This window comes from Nasonia vitripennis, chromosome 1 (genome assembly GCF_009193385.2).
Source record: "Nasonia vitripennis strain AsymCx chromosome 1, Nvit_psr_1.1, whole genome shotgun sequence".
Taxonomy (NCBI): domain Eukaryota; kingdom Metazoa; phylum Arthropoda; class Insecta; order Hymenoptera; family Pteromalidae; genus Nasonia; species Nasonia vitripennis.
Window position 1 is genome coordinate 14,587,521 of NC_045757.1, and position 22,767 is coordinate 14,610,287.

At 43.8% G+C, this 22,767-nt stretch overlaps 1 protein-coding gene across 17 annotated transcripts in view; it reads left to right on the forward strand.

Annotated features, from left to right (window-relative positions):
* Positions 1-22,767, forward strand: part of LOC100121912 (protein kinase C and casein kinase substrate in neurons protein 1) — a 57,032-nt gene that overhangs the window by 29,744 nt on the left and 4,521 nt on the right. For 5 of the 17 annotated variants that reach the window (XM_032598455.1, XM_008211056.4, XM_032598453.1 and 2 more), the window contains 4 exons: positions 17,760-18,168; positions 18,365-18,553; positions 21,311-21,537; positions 21,623-21,743. In XM_032598455.1, the coding sequence (XP_032454346.1) occupies positions 17,806-18,168; positions 18,365-18,553; positions 21,311-21,537; positions 21,623-21,743 (900 nt within the window). In that variant the 5' untranslated portion in view covers positions 17,760-17,805. Of the gene's footprint in view, positions 1-869; positions 967-17,759; positions 18,169-18,364; positions 18,554-19,640; positions 19,662-19,932; positions 19,954-20,482; positions 20,564-20,677; positions 20,690-21,310; positions 21,538-21,622; positions 21,744-22,767 lie in introns of all 17 variants that reach the window. The other 12 variants (XM_032598421.1, XM_031927314.2, XM_031927342.2 and 9 more) reach the window with 7 other exon arrangements.

Below are 22,767 nucleotides of genomic sequence, written 5' to 3' on the forward strand. Positions count from 1 at the left end.
TATATCCGCATCACACGCAGTACACAACCAGGGCTTGTCCACATGATCCTTCACTCCGAATTCGCTGGTCCAGATCTTCCGCAGCTTGCAGCTCGAATCGCCTTTCCAAAAAAAGTCTTCTTCTGGCGGATCTTTGCTCTCGCGTCTGGCAGCTTCTCCACTATGGCGTCGTCGCAAGCGTCGGTCGGCCGACGCGCAACGGCCGGCCGACCGACAAAGCGACTCTGTACTCGTCCGCTCTCGCTCATGTCTCAAATCTCACAGTCCACCGTCTTGGCCAGTGCAGGCCCGCAGGGCCACGTCGAAGTTTCCCTTCCGATCTCTCTCCCCTTTGCTTGCATCCCCTATTTGGCAACGATGCTGAAGTGTGCGTGGCAACAGCTTTGACGTCACTGCAAAGTCCAAACGACATGCGTTGCAATTTTCGTGTGGGAAGAATTCGAATATTATTGCAGAATTCTTTCTCGTATTAATTTTTCCCTTAAAATTTGATCTGAAATTGTAACGTCAATTCTTTCTTTTAGTTTATTACGTTTCCAATCACAAATTTGCCTTCCTCTCGCAGTGTAATTCGATACGCAGGCTGTTCCAGAGCTTTAATTTTACAATATCGAACTGCACAATATTTGGCATTAGTTCTTAGATCGTGCCAAATTTGCACAATTGAAAACAACACGAGAGACACTATATGTCAGAGGGTTTCATCCTTCCGATTCTTTCCCACGCGAGCCTACATAGAAATCCACGTCCCGTTACAACTCTGTGTACACACACATATACATCCACGGCTAGATCCTCAATCCGCTGCAGGCGAACGTTCGTCTAATCCACGAAGTCGAGCACATTGTTTCAGCTACGATGTATTACAGTATCGTCTCGTCGAATAATCTGGCGTCGCTGCTCGATGTTCCACCTGTGCGCAACGCGGCCATCCTTACCTTCGGCTCATTGCCGACAGTCCAACTGGTAGGTTATTCTTTTTTATTATTAGCCAAGCGAAATCGACCGTGTTAGAGTTCCTTGAACCGACGATGTTTGACGTGTATACACTGCGGCTGTAGGGAAGGCTGTATTATGCTGTTTGCGAGCGAGTGGAAAAGGGAAATCGCGAGTGTCTTGTCATTTTTTTTTTCGTATGTGGTAATAAGAGGGGACTGGATTTTACTTGAAAAAGATGTGATCGCGGATGAAGTATGGGTTTCAGCGATGCATGATCTATGTAGTTGAAGTTCGCAACGTTTCTATCAACGAAAAATTTTTTTTTAGTTGGTCACTTTTTAATAATTGGTAATGATTATTTTGCTTAAAAAATGGCTAAATGTCAGTTTTGGCGATGATCCCTGATGAGGAACTCGATTTAGAGGGCGCTGCCGAAGTCCGATCCCCAAAACGAGAAATTTCAAACTTTCTTGTCTAAGTGCTCGGCTTACACACATATTATCCCTTTTTTTAAGACGGATTATTGTTACTGGTAGTATAACAAATAATTACAGCAAGTTTGGTTAAAATCGAAGGCGAGGAACCTTATCTAGAGGGCGCTCGAAGAGGTGAAAATCGCGGATTTCGAACTTAGTCAACTAAGTGCTCGGGTTAGAAACCTATTATCCATTTTTTTAAGACGGATTATTGTTACTGGTAGTACAACAAATAATTACAGCAAGTTTAGTTAAAATCGAAGGTGAGGAACCTTATCTAGAGGGCGCTCGACGAGGTGAAAATCGCGGATTTCGAACTTTGTCGACTAAGTGCTCGGCTTACACACCTATTATCCCTTTTTTTTAAGACGGATTATTGTTACTGGTAGTATAACAAATAATTACAGCAAGTTTGGTCATGATCGAAGGTAAGGAACCTTATAAGGTACCGACTAAGTGCTCGGGTTAGAAACAAAGTTCGAAATCCGCGATTTTCACCTCTTCGAGCGCCCTCTAGATAAGGTTCCTCACCTTCGATTTTAACCAAACTTGCTGTAATTATTTGTTATACTACCAGTAACAATAATCCGTCTTAAAAAAAGGGATAATAGGTGTGTAAGCCGAGCACTTAGACAAGAAAGTTTGAAATTTCTCGTTTTGGGGATCGGACTTCGGCAGCGCCCTCTAAATCGAGTTCCTCATCAGGGACCATCGCCAAAACTGACATTTAGTCATTTTTAAAGCAAAATAATCATTACCCATTATTAAAAAGTGACCAACTAAAAAAAAATTTTTCGTCGCTAGAAACGTTGCAAACTTCAAGTACATCATGATCTACGGATTACCGTCTAATCCGTCAGTACATCCTATAGATTCGGTAACGATCAGCTTCAACACCTATAACTTTGCTATAAAGTATAATCAAGTCTCTAAAAATGAGAGTGATGCTAAAATAACCGTGATTCCTACGAATAATCTCATGAATGAAATACGCATTCAAGTTGCTGTTTTTAAATGAGAGTACGCGATAGCGATCTAATCGTTTCCTAGCGTGTGCAAAACTTAACGCTGTAAACCTCGCGCATTGCATTAATTACGCGATCTCAACACATATAACAGTGGAATACTGCTTTCCAGCTAATTGGCAGTTAGAGCATAAATCGATACGCACGAAACACAACGTGCTCTCGAGTTATAATAAACCCCGATAAAACGCTTAAGAATTAATTCGGCGCGACAACTGCAATTATTCGCGCGCGAACTTCGTACGTAATTGACCGAACGGAAATTAGCTAAACTCTACGGTAATTTAAAAATGCGTCATATTGCGTTGAAGAATGAAATTCACACTAAATGTCAAGTTCACAGTAGCAGTACACTGTGTAACAAACGTATGACGTAACCAACTCGCTCGCTCGGCGTATAACACACAAAAAAGGCCGCGAACGCGAAGGAGGAAATCGTCGAGAGCGTTTTCCGGTCGTCATCTGTCGCAATTTTAATCTCCTCCAGATTCCTTGTTATAACGTAAATCGGCTTTCCGCAGCGCGCGATTTAATAATTCCGCGCTTGGCCAACTGCCATAAATTATTTATCGCCCCGCGCTCGCGCGCTGCTGCTTGCGCAAAACACAAGAATTCGGGCTAAGCCTGCGTGCATACCTATACACGCGCATGCGTCTCTTTCTGTTGATGTTTCCGCTTTTTGTCGATCGAATCCATTGCGCAAACGTCGCACGCATTGGGAGATGGATTTCGTCGGTGGTGTATTATATTGGTAAAGACCGTAGTCTGATATTGCAAAGTCCAAACTATACACGCGTTGCAATCACGTCGTGGTGTGGACTGTGCAGTACGTATACGAAGAATTCAATTGCATTGGCTGAATTCTTTCCCGTAATTTGAGCGAGGCTCTAATTCGTCAAAACTCGTTCTATACTATTATCTCTTGTTGCAAAACGTGCGGGGCTGGAATTGCCGACGCAAAGTCGTTTAGAAACCAGTCAAATTAGTAATTTTGAAGCGCGCGATTGAGTTATTGGTTTGTTGGTTGAAAACGAAGCGTTAATTCTTATAAAATTGTGATATATAAGTATGCCCCTCGTCGGCGAAGCCGGGCAATTTCGTTATACCGTAAATGATGACGCAGTCAACAGTGGCGGCAAGCCGATCTGTCTCTCCTATGTATGCGTTTAACGAGATACATGTACCTTCAGCTCGTTTGGCTTACAAGGCGCGTGTGTACCTCCTCGGCACTTGTGCCATTGTTATTAAAATGTCTGTTGATAACTCGTATCGGCTCGTGAGACGAGTACGTTTTTTCTGCGTCTCTGTTGAAAATGCGTGTGTGTGTGTCACTGAAGCCCGTCCTTATAACATATCGTTATGTAATTCGCGAACACTGATTGCATTAATTAGCAGCTTTAGCCGTATCGCCTTTTGTTTGACCTAGAGAAAGCTCTTCATCGATTCCACCAGAAATTCCATTAGCTGATGATGTTTATTTCAAGATAAAGGGGCTAGTATTTTATGCTCAGCCTGGATACATCTCGCTGATTCGCTGACACCAAGAAGGGCAAATTTTCCAACAACAACAGCCTATATACGAATGCACAGTACACCAAGCCCCGGCTTAGAAAACTCTGCTCTTCCGCGTTCGCAACTCTCGGCGAAACAGTTGACTCTGCAGTCTCACACATACGCACGCGAAGCTTTCCTGCGAGAAGCGGCATATCGATTCGCGTCGCCGGCGATTATGGCCTGTATGCAACCTGCAGAGGCTTCTTCTCTTCTGCGGCCGATGCTCTCCTACTCTCCTATGTAGCGATGCATAATATATACACGTATAGAGAGAGAGAGAGAGAGAGAGAGAAAGAGGCCGTAGTAGTATAGGCCGGAGTGCTGTATATACGTGGGCGGGGAATCATCTTATACATCGGCCCGATAATCATATCTTACGCTCTTCCGAGCCTGAAATTGTCGTTACATTATACGCGCCTGGAGATAAAATATAGAGAGATGCATGTACGTATACCACGGCGTCACTATACAGCTTTCTACTTTTTTCGATCTTTCTCAGCTGATCATCTATCCTGTTTTGAAGAAATTCTCTCTCTCTCTCTCTCTCTCTCTCTCTCTCTCTCTCTCTTCAGATGAGCTCCCAAGGTATGACTGTCTCGCGATATGCAGGATCGAAAGGCGGAAGCATAAATCTACGCGGCGGGAAATATCACGTTCGATTATACACGCGAGAGAGAAGGATCGAAGAGCCGAGAGAGACGTGTTTTATTTGTAATTCGTTGCGTAAGAATCGAAACGGAGAGAAACTTTGTGTATTGAGACTCTCTCCGCGTGTCTACCATCTTGTTCGAAATAATGTTAGCTGAATATATTTGCAGCTTTCCTTCCTCCCTCTCTACACGCGCTGTACCTATATTTCTAATTTCCGTGTTCGCGTAAGCCACACATTCATCGGTGAGTTTCCTCCAATAACGTCCACGCATTGTGACAGCTGCAGCAGTTGAAAAAAAAGAGAAAGCATGCGGCGAAGCGCCGACTAAACAGTCGCATTACAGAAAATTTCCAGGTATCGATTTCGCATAAACCGGTAGTATAATAATTACGACGAAGAGGGAGAGAGAGAGAGAGAGAGAGAGAGAGAGAGAGAGAGAGAGAGAGAGAGAGAGAGAGAGACTTATTCGACGCTCTCGCTCTTGCCACCTGTAATAAACGGGCTTTTATCATTCTCATAAAGAGGCTCATCGGAGCGCGCGTGCAGCGGTCGAAGAATAAAAAAACAAGCTCGATGCGTCGAACTGCTCGTTATGAGAGCTCGGTGACGCGCGAGGACGGTTTCAATCACGACGACAACGGCGACACTGTACACCTGAAGTTGGCGACGTTTCTTATACTTATTCGCGTTTTTATTTACCGGCACTGATGCCATCGAGTCTCGGAGAAAAAGTTTATGTTTATTAATAGAGCTAGAGGCATCCTCGACTGGGGGATTAAAAAAAGTCTGTTTTTTAAATTAGCAATCTCCTTCGCCTGCATTGCTCGAATCAGCCTCGAGGTCCTCGCTCGTCACTATCAGCGGCGGCCGGTTATTGCAATTAACACTATTCGCTCGCAGACGCATGCAAATGGGCTCAGAGAGCAGCACATCGGTGCGGTTTACGTAAGCTGATATATAGAGAGAGGAGTCGTCGTCATCGTTTAGCGACCTTCGACTCCCGGCGCATTATTAAGCGACGAATGATTGCTCCCGGGATTTTACGACCGTTTTGTTGCTGCCTTATTGGGTATAAATAATCAAGGATTGATGGTTTTCCTCTCACGTGCGGTTGGGTGTAGTACTTTGAACTCGTCGTATCGTTTCAGCTGGCGTACACACGTTAAAGGAGGAAGTATACTTTTCTTAATTATTCTCGAAATCAATTATACGATTAGAAGCCGGTTAATTCGTGGTAATTTCCCGAAATTAATTTACAACAGACTTTTCGACCATGAGTATATTAAACTCTATTACCTCGACGACACACCGCTATTACTTTAATGAAGACAAAGCACAGTTTACTTGCTCTCATTACATCTCAAGTATGTACGCATCAGTTAATCCCTAATATGAAAATTTTCACATACGCGCACGGCCCCATTTTCATGCAAATTATATCGGGACTCTCGAGCGTAATCGTCAGCTAATTCAGCGACATAAAAGCTCTATCCGTCGTTCAACGGAAGCTTCCCGGGAGCAATACAAGTCTGGCCGCACATGGACTCCATACAAAAGACCTGCCGCGAAAAGAGTATACGCGTATAACGAAATCAAAAGGGTCCGCGCGAGTAGTTGTAGTAGTCTTTCGTCCCTCCGCCACGGAACACGACTGTATACGTGCCCATTAACCTTGGCCCGACAACCAGCAGCGGCACACAGCGGTCTATCGCATCATTCGATCAGCCGCCGGCATGAATAGCCGTCCCCGTGAATCGAGGGCCGTCGTTTCTTTGTGTGTGGGAGTTTGTCTATCTTCTTCGCTTCCACCGTCGTCTTTTTTTTTTTTTTTTTGGTCGCGTGTGTATTATATTCACCTGGTTTCTTCCTCTCCATCGCGAACGTATGCTTAAAATAGAAATCTCTCGTGCACAGGTATTAAATTTGGCAACAACCGACGATAAAACGCGACGGGTTAGAAACTTTCTCGACTACATCGCGCCGAGATACGGCCGAGAGAATATAAAAGCTCGTACTTTATTTTATCCTTATCCACTTTTCGAAGAAACTTCATCGAAAGCACGTGTACACGTCTCGTTTCCCCCCGAAACTTCTCTTGGCCTTTCTCGGCATTATTCGCGAGGATACATTTTTCTCTTGTACACTCGGCGGGCACTACTACTGTACATGCAGTCGGGCTCATTTTCCGTCGCGCTGAGCTTCCGTTGTGTATCAACGAACAGCGCGCGAGCTTTTGTTCGCGTTCGGCCGTCCGAGGAGCGAGCAGCAAAAGCTCGCAAGCTGAAAGTAGAAAAATTTTCCGCCCCATTTTTCAGAGAGGTGTATACTGCTCTGTTGTACAACGTTGTTCACTTTTTTCCGGTCTCTTGTTCAGCTTTGTATTTTTTTTCTCATAGCGCCCTTTTGTGTACTTACTCTAAGAGACGTATTGTTGGCGAAGACTGAATGAGCCGAGAAAGGAGATTAATGTTATACTTGCACAACGGTATAATTAGTGCTTTCGAGCATCGCTGTACGTCGTTCTCTCCTTCCGAAAGTGGATTGACAGTTTCGAATTATTCAGAAAATTTACTTTTAATACCGAGCATATCATTAAAACTTTCAATACTCGCTCTGGTATCTATCCATCAAGCGAGAAACCTCCGCCGGAAATACCCCACCATTCGGAAAATAAGGCTACACCCTATAACACTTTGGGAAATATCTATATACCGAGATAACGGCTCGATGGGCCGCAGTAGAGCAGTAGCAGCGTTTTCTCTCCAGTTCGTTTCCTGCAGCAGCAGCTGTGGCAAAGGTCCGTTTCGAACGCAAAGCCCTCGCGTCGACGGCCAAAATTTTTCCCTCCTCCGAGCTTTTTTGCGCGCGGCACATTCCTGCGCTGCGGGAGGAGAGGGGAGTTTATGGATCTAACCTAGTTGAGCTTTGTGCCTTTTTCCGCGTTGTTGTTGCTTGGAGCGAGTGTGTGTGTGTGTTTTTTTCGTATAGGGCGTTGTTGTTTTTGTAACGAAAATTTATATGCTGGCGAGTGAATGTGATTGTGATTTACGGTTGCGCCAGTGCGATTTTAACGAATTTGCGAGGGACTGCTGTTATGCTGTGCTTTTTCGAATAAATTTTTGGTCACGCCTAACGAGAGCTTATCGTTGGTTCGACGATGAAATTTGAAAACTGAGAAGCGATTGTTCATATTATTCTCTTGAAGGCTGTTGTCTGATACAATAATCTATTGCTCAAAGGAGCTTCGAAATTACAAAAGAGGCATTATCTTTCTATCTGGTTCGATCATCGTCACAGTTATTATTGCAAAAACGATCAGACAAAATCAAAACCTTTAGAAATCCTCGCAAACAGCGTGAAATTCTCGCCACTCGCGGTAAGCAGGCGCGCCAGTGTGGCGGCGCACTTTCCATTTTTCTCCGGGCACGCGCGCGAGTCTCTCGAAATGTCTCCCTCTGCTCCCCTGCAGAAAGCTTGAGGGAGGGTGAGGCATAACCTGGATTTCGGCTGCGCGAGAGCGAAATGCGTCCTCGTTGTTGTGCAAACGACAAGCGCTGCAGCCGTAATTCACTGCCAGTCCCAGCTTGCGACGTCGCGTTTGTGCTTCGCTTCTCTCTCTCTCTCTCTCTCTCTCTCTCTCTCTCTCTCTCTCTCTCCCTCTCTCTCTCCCTCTCTCTCTCTCTCTCTCTCTCTCTCTCCCTCCCTCCCTCCCTCCCTCCCTCCCTCTCCCTCTCTCTCTCTCTCTCTCTCTCTCTCTCTCTCTCTCTCTCTCTCTCTCTCTCTCTCTCTCTCTCTCCCTCTCTCTCTCTCTCTCTCTCTCTCTCTCTCTCTCTCTCTCTCTCTCTCTCTCTATCCATCAATCTGTACACATGTATATTGTACAATAATGCAAATGATAATTCATGAGAAGGAAGAACGCGCTCGATCTCAAGGTCAGCCGTGTACAATTGGTGGAATTAGCATCTAATTGGAATGGAGCTTTCACTTTTTAAGAAATTTTCCTTTGAACGTAGAGTCCGTGCGAATGATGTTTATAAATATAATAGACAGGAATTAAGAAAGAATTTGAACTATTTTTAAGCGTGCAGGGCTAGCTTGCACTTTCATAAAAGCTGCGTGCGTTAATTCATTTCTTCGAAAACACGCGACTAACAGAGTTTGAGCTAACCTGATTTTTGATAGAAAACAATCGAAAACGATTGAAAACTCGCTGAATTTCGAATTTTGTCGAGTTAGAGACTGACAGTGACAAAACATATTCGACTCCACCCATATGAACATTTCGCACAGCCAGCGGGACGTCATGCTTTCAGGTGTGCGTCTGCTCGGTCTCAAAAGCACTAGCTACGGCGCTCTTTTCTATTTTCTAAGGGAGGTCATTCACACGGCGAGTTGAGCGACAGATTGCTGCGCTAGAGACTTGAATAGTTGTCATCTTTTTTCATTCATCTTTCAGGCGCACATATGCGATGCCGTCGGCTAGGCCCTTTGAAATTTTGATTCGCCCGTAATGAGAAAAGGCTTCGATATTTTTCCCTTTACGCGCTGAATCCGTATCTGAAGGAAAATTCGCTTTTCGACATTTTTTCCAAGCTTTTTCGATGTGATTAATCATTGCGAATAGAGGAGGCAACGACCTCGTTATACGCAGCCGGTGAACATCCATTTGAGGATCACCTTCGGTGCACTGCTTTGTCTTCTTTGCTCTCGCAAAACATTATTCTACGCGAGGCTCGCTACGAATGAAAGTTGTTGTGTCGGACAGCAACAAACTAAACTACACTGGTAAAGAGAAACAGCCCGACGTATATAGCACAAGAATATTTTCGCAAGCACATCGAAGATTGATCCTCTGGAGAGGAGAACGATTTTTTATTGCCGTTAGATCTTACGGTATATCAGAGAGCCGAAGGAATCCGTTTTATATTTCAGTCGAACGTAAACACTTGATTTCGTTTTATTTACATTCCGCCGCAGCCGTCAGCTCTTCCCGCGTGTCTTATCTCAGGGCTTACATCGACGCGCAAAAAAATTTTATCGTCGCGCGCGCAGATAACATCGTTTTCATCGAGGCGTTCAAGGAACTTATTTTTTCAACCTACCCCTCCTCTCTCTCGGCGTATAAATCATTTTCATAACAGCGTGCGCGGAGCTCGACTTTAGAGTCATTTGTTTTGGCGCTAAAGTCATCGACTTAGGCACGCTTTCTCACAGCGTGCGCGGGAACATTTGAAGCGTGCGTGGGTATGGAAATCAAATTCCACCCGAAATCGCATACCGCAGTCTGACAATCAAGTAGCATCTACTTCTGGAGCAGAAATTACAGTTGATCAACCCAAAAAATCTGTAACAGTTTCGTTAAAAAGAACCAGATTTGATTCAGAAGGTCGAGATGATGATAATGAACCACACGCTGAGGATGAATTTTATCGATTAACCGAAACACAGCAAGCTACATGTGGTTCACCGTTGAAAAAACGTAGACAAAACAGTGATGAAAAAAGCGAACAATCATTTACTATTGAAAGCATCGACAAAAATATTTCTTTTCATTTTAATAATTCTAATGCTACAATTAATGTACATAATCATCATAATTAACTACAATGTACGATACACTATATTTGTGTTTTAGTTTAATATTTTTTGATAAAACATGTAATAATTTTCTATTAAAAATAATTCATTTTTAAATTTGCAAAAATATTTTAGTTTACTATAATTACACTCGTATATAGCGACAATGTGTGATTTAACGAATTTTTTGTATGAATAAGCTTTCACAGGAGCGTGGCCTATTACGCATTATGAAATAAATTTAATTTGTATAATATACTAATGTAGTATAATGTCGAGCTCCGCGACACTTGTTATGAAAAATAGTATACGCAACTCGTGCGAGGGAAACACGAGTTACGCACTCGTGGTAGTTCAGCGCCCTCGCACTAGTTGCGTAATGTACTATTTTCGCCTTCGCACCGCGCGATATCAATCACAAGAGAGAGAGAGAGAGAGAGTATTACAGAGCGTACGTGCAGCGGAAACTCGTACAACTCGAGGCAGACACCTGCTTAATAAATAATACCGATGTATCGCGTGCTCGGAAAATCGTGCGTTGGTTTCGCGGCCGCAAGGCCAAAACCTACGCGCGGATCGTATAAATCAGTCGATGAATAAAAGCTCGCAGCTGCAGTCGCGCGTGTAAGTATACACGCTGATCGATCCTTCTGAAATTATCATGCGCAGGGCTGCCGATTGCGCTTTTTATTATAAATGAAAAATCGCGAATATATAGCAGACCCGTTTCTATACATAGCCGATGTACATACACAACTCATGCATATTCAAGCTCGCATCCTTATCTCTGTACACGTATTTGCTCTCTTTGACACATAGGCGGGACGTCTTGATTATACACGCATCGAGTCGGCGCAGCTAATGAAACATCGGGTATTAGAAGGCGCGCGAAATTTGAGCAACGGAATTTTCTCGGCGATCTTCTCGCGCGCTCATCGTTAAAAGTCGTAAAAGCTCCCTCTCTCTCTCTCTCTCTCTCCTTCGCATAGCGCAACGTTTTGCGCGAGCGCGAGATTTACGCGCGGACGTAATGCTCGTAAAGCCGCTGTGCGCTCGTTGTTAGTCACGGCTGCAGCGCGTCTTCCTCTTCTGTATACTCCTTTTTACTCTCGGCTTTTACTTGTGGCGCTTTTATCTGCGGCGAATGAGCCCTACTATGGCTCCTCCCTATACCCGCTCCGCGTCGTATCTCGTCGATCGCTCTATTATCTTGTCAGGAGCCAAGCTGAAGACGCGCTTGGTTTCCCAGTTTTTTTTTTTTTTATTTTTTAGCGCGAAATTCGAGATGGTATCGGTTGCAGCCCGTGAACAATTTTAATTGCGATGACGAAGCTTCGGGCGAGTAGAAATACAGATACGCGTAAAATCTCTTTGACGACAAGGGTTCGAGAGAAAAATTTTCTCGCTGTCTGTATTCCTTATTGCACGGCTCTCGGCGTAGCTCGATTTTCCAAAGGGTGCGTCATCAGTCCCCGCTCTCGTAGAGAGAGAGAGAGAGAGAGAGAGAGAGAGAGAGAGAGAGAGAGAGAGAGAGAGAGAGCCATTAAAGCGTATCCTATGTGTCCTATCACGCTCGAGGCAAATTAAGCCTCGTCCCTGCGGATGTAAATCAATTTCGTTCATCACCGCTTCGGTCGCCCTCTGTGATCCTCCGGCTGATTTTTCGAAAATTTTGTACAACCGCGTTTTTTCGACGCTTATGAATATCCAGAGGGGCTAATTACAGACGTCTCTATAATACGTTACTCTGAATACACGCGTTAAGATTTAATTAGCCGCAGACTCTATTCCAAAGCTGTGGCCAGTGTGTTGGGTACTTTGCTTGATTAATTAACGGGTTCACGTGTGCGTGAACGAGTGAGAGAGGAGTAGAGAGAGAGAGAGAGAGAGAGAGAGAGAGAGAGAGAGAGAGAGAGAGAGAGAGAACAGTAATTACGGATTTCATTATAAACCCTATGTGTGTGTGTATGTACGGATATTTTTGCGAACGCTCCGTGAAATTGTAATCCTGTCGTCGAACGGGACTTGGGGAAATGCAGATCACACAAAAGCAGGCTTAATTCAAATTCAGCATCCTATCGTCGAGTAATTCTCTCTCTCTCGCGCGCGCGCGAGGCGGTAAAAATACACTCGCAGCCCCTAGTATACCGAACGCACGCGCCGTAAAATGCAAATTCCTCGAGAGGCCATTTACTCTCTTTCTGCGCGCGCGTACGCGAATGTACACAGCCGCGCACAAGAGAGTTAGATAAATCGTTAAGCCATAACAAAAGCTCGCTGCTATATAGACGGTGCGCGCAAGGGAAACTTATAGGCGGCGGCGCTCCGGAGGTGCTTCATTTACGTGGGTTGAGGAATGCTGCCTGGCCACATACGCGCGCGCGCGGGGCTCGTTTCGAAAGAAGGTCGGATCAAGGCTCTTCTCTTCCTTCCTTTTTACCCGTCATCTTCTCTTCCCGTCTCTTTTTCTCGGCTGACGCAGCTTACTTATTCTTCTTTTTCTCGGAGACTATGCGCTATTTTCGATCCACTTGGTCAGTGTTTTCTTGTGGGGGTATTAAAAGAATCCTTTGCTATTTTTCGTGTGCGCATATAGCTGGACCTGATTCTTTTGAGAAGTGTTTATATGCTCTGTTTTGAAATGCTGCAGTTTCGAGTGCGTGAGTCGCGCTAATCCTGTGTACTGATTTATTCTAATAGTATTTATTAATGCCACACGCCGCACACGCACAGGCAATTTTAAATTGAATCGAGAGATGTATTCAGCAGAGCGGGTTCGTTATAACTGCCACGACAGGTGATGATCGATGGACTGTTCCTCGTCTGCTTCGACGAGGCGACTTTTAATTCCAGTGATATCGAGGGCTGCTATTTTGGATGAAGCTGATCGTTATGATAATTATGTGAATAATCACGTTCTCTGTATAGCATTTAATTTTCATTTCAACAATTCGGCAAAGCTTACCTGGAACTAACATTTCTGATGGTACCTTAGATTAAACTATAATCAATCAAATATCTGAGCCTCCATGCGGGCGTGATGCGCATTATCGACCAAAGACATATATTTCTTTATTATCATCAACACATTCTTCCCAGATGCACGAGATAAGCACTCGACATTCTAAATATAGTATAGATGCCCCAAGATAAAAAACAAGCGGCGTCGTGTTTTCACCCATTAGCGATAAATTATTATTCCACGTCGGAATGCCGTACGTCGTCCACAACAAAATACCCCCACACACATACACCGGATCAGCTTTTCTCGATAACCAGTGAGTCAAGCTTTGCTGAAATCGAGTAAACAGGGGCAAACTTGGAAATCGTTCAAAGTCAAACGCAGCCAACGAACCTGTTCCCATCGTCATCCTTTCGCGGATTAATTGATCGGCGCAGAACTCCATGTCCGTTCTCCCAAGAGAAAAGGAAAAAAGTCAGCGATGACAAACTTCAAAATAATTCGACAGCGATCGCCCATAAGTTTCATCTTTTCCGGAAACCATCAGCTCTCGCGAATTCGGCACAGTGAACGTAACCTGCGTACAAGCGCACGCGGAATGGGCACACACACACAGCGCGATCTTTCTCTCAGCTCTTCTCGGATCAAAGGTGGAATGCAGTTCCACCGACGGTGGCGCCAGTGACCAGTGCATCAAGGAGGGGGGGGGGGAGGCTCTCTCAACGCTGCAAAAATCGAGTCGGCCTCTTGTTTTATACAGCCGCGCAGGTACCCGATAATACGTGACGACCTTTCCAAGGTGTGGGCACACACACACATGATTCACGCGGGATGAAAACTGGAACGATCACTGATGGAAGCGGAGAATGTGAACGTCGGCGAAAGTCTTTCGAAAACGATCGGCTCTAGCTCTCGTTTATGGTTTTATCGGGACTCGACATCGGAGTTCATCCTAACTGTTGTCGCGCGCATGCAAACTGCCGGACTCGAGTGATTCCGCTTGTGACAAGATCTCTCTCTCTCTCTCTCTCTCTCTCTCTCTCTCTCTCTCTCTCTCTCTCTCTCTCGCAAGAAACTCTCTACGGCAAGTGCACTCGTGCGACAACTTATATGTGTAGACATTATGCACCGACGCGACTCATGACGACGACGAAGGCTCTGCGGCGCTGTGTGTGTCTATTATACATTATACATGCGACGAGCGTCGTATATGGTGTACATAGAGTGTACACTATATAGGTATACTACACAAGAAATGCGTGTCTACGACCTTTGCAGCCATTAAGTGCCCCATTTGAAATGTCGTCGAGCTAAAACTATAACCACGCTGGCTAATGATTTTTCGATTAACATTGCGGGCACGTATATACAATGTATAGCTGCGGCTACTCGACCTGCTCCAGTTTATCTGCGCGTTTATCAATTATTGCAGGCGATACGCTTATATTATATGCATGTGCTTCCGTACAGACGTTGACCGCACGCTTTATACTTCATGTGAGCTCGTGCGCGAGGCCTTTATTGGGTGCAAATTATACAGCGCTTCTGAAATATGTCGTGCGTCGTAATATACTGCGTTTGCGTATGCGGTTATATCTGGATCGCGAAGATCAAGAATACAATTGCAATTTCGTTTTATCTTTGCCAAAGAGATTACGTTGGATTAGAAGGGGAGACGCGGCGCACAAAATTAATTAGAGATACCATATTATAGTAAAGTTTCTTTTCCGGTGTCCGTGTTTACCTCGTATACCGAAGCCGCAGCAGGAGTTGGCTGGTCCTGTAATAAATCAATTAGTTCTTCGAAGCGACCCAATCCTCCTCTGAAGGACCTAACTCTTGCGTACAGCAGGACGTCTATCAATAACGCTAACAAACGCTCGATCAGGGGATCGAATTCTATCTCTTTCAATATTCCCAAGCCATCCGAGTAATGACTTTAACTCGCGATAAATTAATCTCAAACATATAACGCAAACGGGAAGCAGGTGCAGTTTATCCGGGACTCTCCTATCACAAAAACGATCTGATCCACTAAACATCCGCCCGTCTATTAATATCATCGTAGCATCGCGATGCTGCAGGCAGTTAAATAAGCACGTCCGATATCCAGTTTTCACGCACTTTGTCTCTCGGCCGAGCCGTCGCGTCTCGCCCTAGTCTCATCAGCGCAGTCGAGCGAACGGGGCAACCTCTTTTCCTCTTCTCGCGCCTCTCTTAAATCGGTTTATCAGCTGCAGCCAGTCGGGCTTAACGAGCCGTTAATCCGTCGCTAATCGATCGGCTCGTTATTTCCAGGTCGGATGTATCGTCGTCGGCGCTGGGGAAAATGACCGATCTCTCCCCTTTACCGCCACCGTTATATATCCTTGCAGCTTTCATCGAGAAATATGCGGAATCCGATTTTATAAGTTGTTTACATGCCGCACTTCGATTAGTCAGGGTCTATTCGAAAAGCAGAAAAAGCAGTAGGAACGGCCGAGAAACAGAACGAACAACCTCCGACTTCTATGTTGCCCTCTCTCTCTCTCTCCTCCTTGCCCTTTTGTGCGATATGTACCGTATAGATATAGGGATTGCTCGCGACTATGACCTCCTTTTCGAGCGACGGTAATCTCCTATTTCTTTTCCAAGCCCGGACTGTGTGGCTCGTCTATTAATTCCTCGAATACAGCGAGAGAGAGAAACCGGAGAACTTTCTTCTCGGGGACGAGATGTTTTTAATTTGTCGGTTAATTTGATGCTGAAATTGCGGCGCATCTCCTTCCTGGAGCTTTTTTACCCTTATTAATAATGAAAAATTGGAATTTCAAGCGTCGATTCACTAAATCACTTGCTACGGACAAACGCAGAAGTGTCTCAATTAGGCAAATGAAGCAACCCCTCACACCTTCCAAGCCTCGCGCTTTTATCATCCGACACACTCTTTCTCTCTTTCTTGAATGCAAAGCAGCCCGCAGGTGCATAATCCTCGCGCTAATATACCCATCCATACATCCGTAAGTGCAGGCTCGCGGCTGATGAATATTTTTTGAAATTCCCGGAATACGAGGCTGCGCGAGCGAGCGAGCGAGAGAGAGAGAGAGAGAGAGAGAGAGAGAGAGAGAGAGAGAGAGAGAGAGAGAGAGAGAGAGAGAGAGAGAGTACAATGCCGTGCACATGTATACGCCGGTGGTATTTGCATGCGAATTCGCGCTTGGGAAGAATGAAGCGCGCGCTGGAACGCGCAATTAACCGTGGCAGTGAAAAGGAATACTTCGGAAGCTCGCTCTCCAGCGCGCGGCTCTCGCGAAACAGCGCCGCACAGTTATGCCGTGCGAGCTTCTATCCCTCGCTCGGTATATAAACGCTTTCGAGGATCGATGCCTCATGTAATGAAATGCGCTGAAAGTGGAAAGAGAGACGCGCGCTAGCTGTAATGAGTTTGTGCTTTGGGAAGACTGCAGCGAGCGCGGATGAGTCATGATGTGCACCTGCGTGACTCGTGAATTTTTTCTCAAATGGAAATTATTCTCAGTTTTCCGCGTCTGGCTTGTTGAGCGAGTTGAAAAATTGTGCTTTTTATTACAAGTTTGCAAGTCAAGATCGTAAATGTATGATACGGGGTTATTAGTCCCTGTGTAAGTTATTGGATGGAAAATAATTTTCTCTAAACAACAGTATAATATACTTCGCAGCTCTCGGTAAAACAGTTGACTGCAGACTCACACTCGGCGAGAACCGGCATATCGATTCGCGTCGTCGGCGATTTAATGACCTGTATGCAACTCGCAGAGAGGCTTCTCTCTTCCGCGCCTGATGCTCTCCTTCTATATCGCGATGCGTAATATATAATAAACGTATGTGTGCATACAAGCAGCTGTAACACAAGATACATTAATTTCATTGCATATAAGAATCAACATGTTTAGCACAATTTTCTTTCAGTCATTTGGTTCGATTGTGTCGATTCAAACAGAGCGATCATTATTACTCCTCACTGTTTTTAGTCAGTCTATTATTTTGTCTTCGCACATAGCTATGAATCCGTGTGACTTTTTATAATACCTATACGAACTAATACGCTTAGTCGCTCATGCATGCATGCGAAACTAGTTCTGCCTCGAAAGATCGCGGAAAGCACAGAGCGACTGCCAAGAAGGGAAAAAAGAGAGAAAAAAGCTCGGAGACTCTGACCGGTAAATACGGCATAACCGGATAAGTCTCACGACGACGCCGAGTCAAAAGTTGAGCAGCTCACGCGGGGTATATGTTATACCGTTAAGACGTCCGCAGCACAACACATGCACTGCACCGCCGGAGATTTGTAGTGGCTTCGCAAATTGGGCCAATCGATGATCGCCCGGACACGTAATCCAATAAAGCACTGCACCTATATATTCCATACACTCAACGGACTTTGCTCCCTCCCGACCGTAACTCTTGTCTCTTGTCGCTGTTTATCCAGCAGCAGCAGCCGCGCGTCTCAGTTGTTTACTTTCTTTTTGTACGATTTATATATAAACGCCAAATTTGCATTTGAACCTAATACGCAGCGATTGGAAACTAACGACATCTCTTTGTCTGCCCAACAGGTGAAGATCAGGAAATCCGAGAGAATTGACTAAGGCATCAGGCATCATGTCTCACCACAGCGACGACAACATGCTGGTGGCCACCTCGGACTCGTTCTGGGAGCCGGGCAACTACAAGCGCACGACCAAGCGCATCGAGGACGGCCACAAGCTCTGCGACAGTTTGATCCAGCTGGTCCAGGAACGCGCTGAGATCGAGAAGAACTACGCGAAGGCCCTGAAGGGCTGGTCCAAGAACTGGAACGAGAAGATCGAAAAGGGCCCGGAGTACGGGACGACCGAGGCTGCCTGGAAGGGTGTCCTCGGCGAGGCCGACAGACTCTGCGATCTGCATCTCAGGGTCAAGGAGAATCTCTGCAACGATATAATCCAGCAGGTCAAGACGTGGCAGAAGGACTCTTATCACAAGGTGAATGATATTGATATTTCCCTTCCCCCATTTTTAGATCGTGCCAGTAGCGCCGCATTGATATTTTTAAGGCAGGGTGAGTGCACCCAGTTTCGTGTCTCTTCGGTGATTGTGGCTTTGCGGAATTTTTCCTATTCGTTAACAACTTTCCTGATGAACTTAAGTTTAACGTACTGATGCTGACGATTTGTCGCAGTCAATGATGACGCTGAAGGAGAGGAAGGAGATGGAGGACGCGTTCAAGAAGGCCCAGAAGCCCTGGTCGAAGATACTGCAGAAGGTCGAGAAGGCAAAGTCCGAGTACCACAACAGCTGCAAGACGGAACGCACCGCAGCCAATCAGGAGAGAAACGCCTCGGCCGACAGTTCGCTATCTCCGGATCAGGTACGTTTCGATTTTTCATCCGTCACTCCACATCTCACATACGATCACTCTCACATCCTTCGATATTCACATTCTCACTGTACACGTATTTTATAATAATTATATACCAGTAGATTATTTTTTCACTCGAGGTAGTTCGAGTTACGCACACAAGGACGAAAGCGCGCAATAAGTATATAGCTCGAAGAAGTTGTTTACAATAATTAAGACGTGCTCGTTTTATCGATTCGTATAAATACAGTCATTTGATATACTTTCACATTCCTCCGTGAGATAGAAGTTTCCGCGGTGCAGCAATTAAAAGTATATTTCCGCGCAAGGGTTTTTGCAAATCGTGCGCGCGAGACTTGCTTTCGCGAGGAAACATAATTGGCGTAACTTTTTGCACTGCCGAGTTGGCGACCCTTTTCTATTTTCGGACAAGCTATCGTTCGATGTAGTGGTTATATCCCGACTGTATAAGCTATACTTCCTTTTCGTCGATATCTAATTCTGGACTGACGTCTGACTTCTACACGGCCACGTGCTTTCCTATACAGAATAATGCAAACTTGTCTCTATATGCCAGTAGAGTCGTGCAGGCTTAATAATAATCTATATGCCAAACTTTCATTCCGAAGTTATAAATAGCCTGGAAAACTTCAAGTTCTTTTGAGACTTGCATTCTTTTGTCACGACAATAAAGCGAAAAATCACTTTTGAAACTTTCATCTTTATGACTTAAAAGAAGAGACGACTATATGACGTATACGGGATGAGATCGAACTACCTCGATATTATCGATTGCAAATTATCAGAAGATTTTTTGTATTTTTGATGCGTAAACTTTTATGCGACACTTGCTAAAGTATATACGAAGAAATCAGTAATTGCGTAATAACACTCCACGATATCTCTGTGTGAAAGAACAAATACCCAACGACTAGTGTGTGCGCACATGCAAAACATGCTTTCCTATACATATAATCAACGTGAACAAACAGAAGCACGAATAATCAATCCGCGAATTTCCCCTCCAACGAAAAACTTTAAAACAATATCTCATGGTGAAAAGAGCAGACGTTTTTAGTATGTACGTTATTTTCAGACTGCCCGAGGCTCTGACAGCGTATGTCGATAATTTTGTCGTGCATGTCGTATGACTTTTTTTTATAAAGAAAGAAATAAAGAGTAGAGATATGCATGCCTTATCTATATGAGACGATGTTTAACGATCGAAGTATACATATAACTACAGCAGCTATATTAATTTTTGTTTTTTTTGTAATATAGATTCGATATATTAGTAGATAAATATATTATACGTCATCGTAATTTTAACGAAATACCTGATTATTATAAATAATTTTAACGAATAATTGTCGCCACGTTATTTTCAGACTGCTCGAGGCTCTGATGGCGTATGTCAATAATTTTGTTGTGCATGTCCTATACTATTTTTTTCAAACATAAAAATTAATAAGACATGCATGTTTTATCAAACATATATTGCTAATGATCTGTGTAATTTAGCTGTATTATTTTACCATAAATTTTATAAATACGTTAAGTAGCAGAGATCGAGAAATATTTGTTTCGTAACTTCTCTAATTAATTACACACGATATGTTGAGCCAATTATATTATGCAGTAAATCTATTTTTATAACGTTACCTTTAATAGTCTCTATGATGTTATATACCCCTTTCTAATTTTCGTATGCGCAATAAAAACGATGAGCGATGAATTTCAATCGATTAATAGAATAGGCGAATAGTGTAGATCTAAATATGTTTGTATAAATACGTTGATACGAAATAAATTTTGTAAAAAATTTCGCACAATCATTCATCCTTGACATCTCCTCAATTCGACGAGAATGTCAAGAATCGCGCGAATTCGGCCTAAAACTGGAAAAAAAGTGTAAAAGAAACCTAACCACGTTTCTAGATGACAAATTGTGGATGCGATGCATGGGCCCTGCGATTTCGAAAAACCTTTAGGAAAACTAAAATAGGCGACGTTGAGCTTGTATGTAATAAACCAATGAAAAGTGCATGTGTCCGCATGTTTATATTAATTCATTCTTATTTTTGTTTCTTTTCGTTCGCCCACACTGCACCACTTGTCATTTGCCTCACACAGAAAGCTCTTACGGTAAGAGAACATGAATTAAACTTAGCAAATTCGAATAATTGACTAACCTAATAAAGAACAAATCGGCGAATTTCCATCTGCATCTATTTTTCCCCTCTTGTTGTTGCAAGCTCTGTTAGTTCTCGCTCAAAAGTTCGAAGTAATTTTAAATATAACTTTTACCTTTTAGCTCTAGTGCGCATCTTCAAGTGCGTTTTCCTTTTTTTTTTATTATTCTCTTATCGTGCTTGTGAAGTAGTGCAAAGAATGTAGATCTGCCTGGAAGCTAGTCCTAAATCATTGGCTTTTTTACATGCAACTTTATAGTGGTTTACTTTTTGTTCTCAACGGTAGTCTAGAATTATTGTTTAACATTTCCTTGTATTAATGTTTGCGAAGTTTTTTCAAAATTTCTTTGATACATATAGATGTCCGTTTGTCACCGAAGGTCAAGACTTTGAAAAATTAACATATCTTCTTAATGACACACAGATCATGAATAATAAACTCAGACGCAAATCTGATCTCCGTAGGCGTGGTGATTTCAAACCTTGACAGTCGGTGTTAAAACAGAGTTTTACCAGTAGCGACGGACGTAGTCGTTCTTTTGCGCAATAAACTATAATCGTTTCTCCTCTGCAGGTAAAGAAGATGCAGGACCGAGTACAAAAGACGAAGGAGGAGGTCCAGAAGGCTAAGGAGAAGTACGAGAGTGCTCTCCAAGAAATCAACCAGTACAATCCAAAGTACATGGAGGACATGACTCAGGTGTTCGAGAAGTGCCAAGAGATGGAGGCCCAGCGACTGCAATTCTTTAAAGACGTGCTCTTCGGTATTCACAAATGCCTAAACATCTCTCAAGATCCAGTGTAAGCATTCTCCGATTATTTGCGCTCGATTATTCGATTTTTTCAGGCTGTTCTTTTTTCACACGTGTCGATGCTTCTTCTTCAGACTTCCACAAATCTACGAAGAATTTTACCACACTGTCAACAACGCGGATCACGAAAAAGATCTCAAGTGGTGGTCGAACAATCACGGAGTCAACATGGCCATGGCTTGGCCGCAATTCGAGGTAAATTGTGATGAATGTCCTCAAGAAATTTCGAGAGATATCCGAATTTTTTCGAAACCAGCATGAATTAGCGTCCTCTTTTTACCGCATTGTAACGTCATTGATATCTTACAACTTAGCGATGTGATAGATTTTTTGCCTTCTGAAGTTTTCTTTAATCAATATTTTAATACAGTAGTACATAGATTCATTCGTGATTTATTTTAAGTTGATCTAGTTTTTATGATACTTAGTTCATTGCTATATAGATATAGTTTAACGCCGTCTTAAAGTTTTGAAAAGTTGTGCGAGTGGCATTTTTCTGGACTTTTATTAACACAGTATATTAATCTCTCGGCCGCACTTCGTTCGGCAAACAAACCTAAATAGAAAAAAATAGCATACAGTTTGCCTAGATATTAGCGCGACTTCGTGATTGCTGTCTTACTTCCGCAGCACGTTTAAAAAACAGCTCAAAAATCGCTAAATCAATATGCAAACCCATTCTCTTTTTCAAAGCTTTAAGACGCCTAATAACCAGTTCCACATCCAACCTGTATTATTCTCTCTTTCTCTATCTATCTATCTTTCGCTGGCTCGCTGCTCGGTTGCTCTCTCGCAGACTCTCGTCTTTCCTTCCACTCGTTTAGAGCTACGTCAGCATCGCGTACGTACACTATGAGAGAGGCGAAATGAGGAGATGAGCCGAGATGGACGTACCAACTGACATTGATTATTTCGGTTAATTCAACATCGTATTATCGTAAAGTCGTAATTCGATAAAAAATATCAACGAATCGTTACATAGGCTTGGTCAAAAGTATACAGTCTCAACGTTGTATTCATAGAAAATTCGATAAATTCACGGTGTAGCGATGAAAAGCATTTTAAAAAATATCGAAGAATGCTAAATGAACGTTAGCACAGCGCTTATTAAGGTGCAGCCGCGCTCGGACGCGTTGAAGCCGTGCTCGCGCTTGCTTTCTTGCGAGGTATATTGCCCTCGCATTACAACCCATTAGAATCGAGCGCGGAAACGAGCACC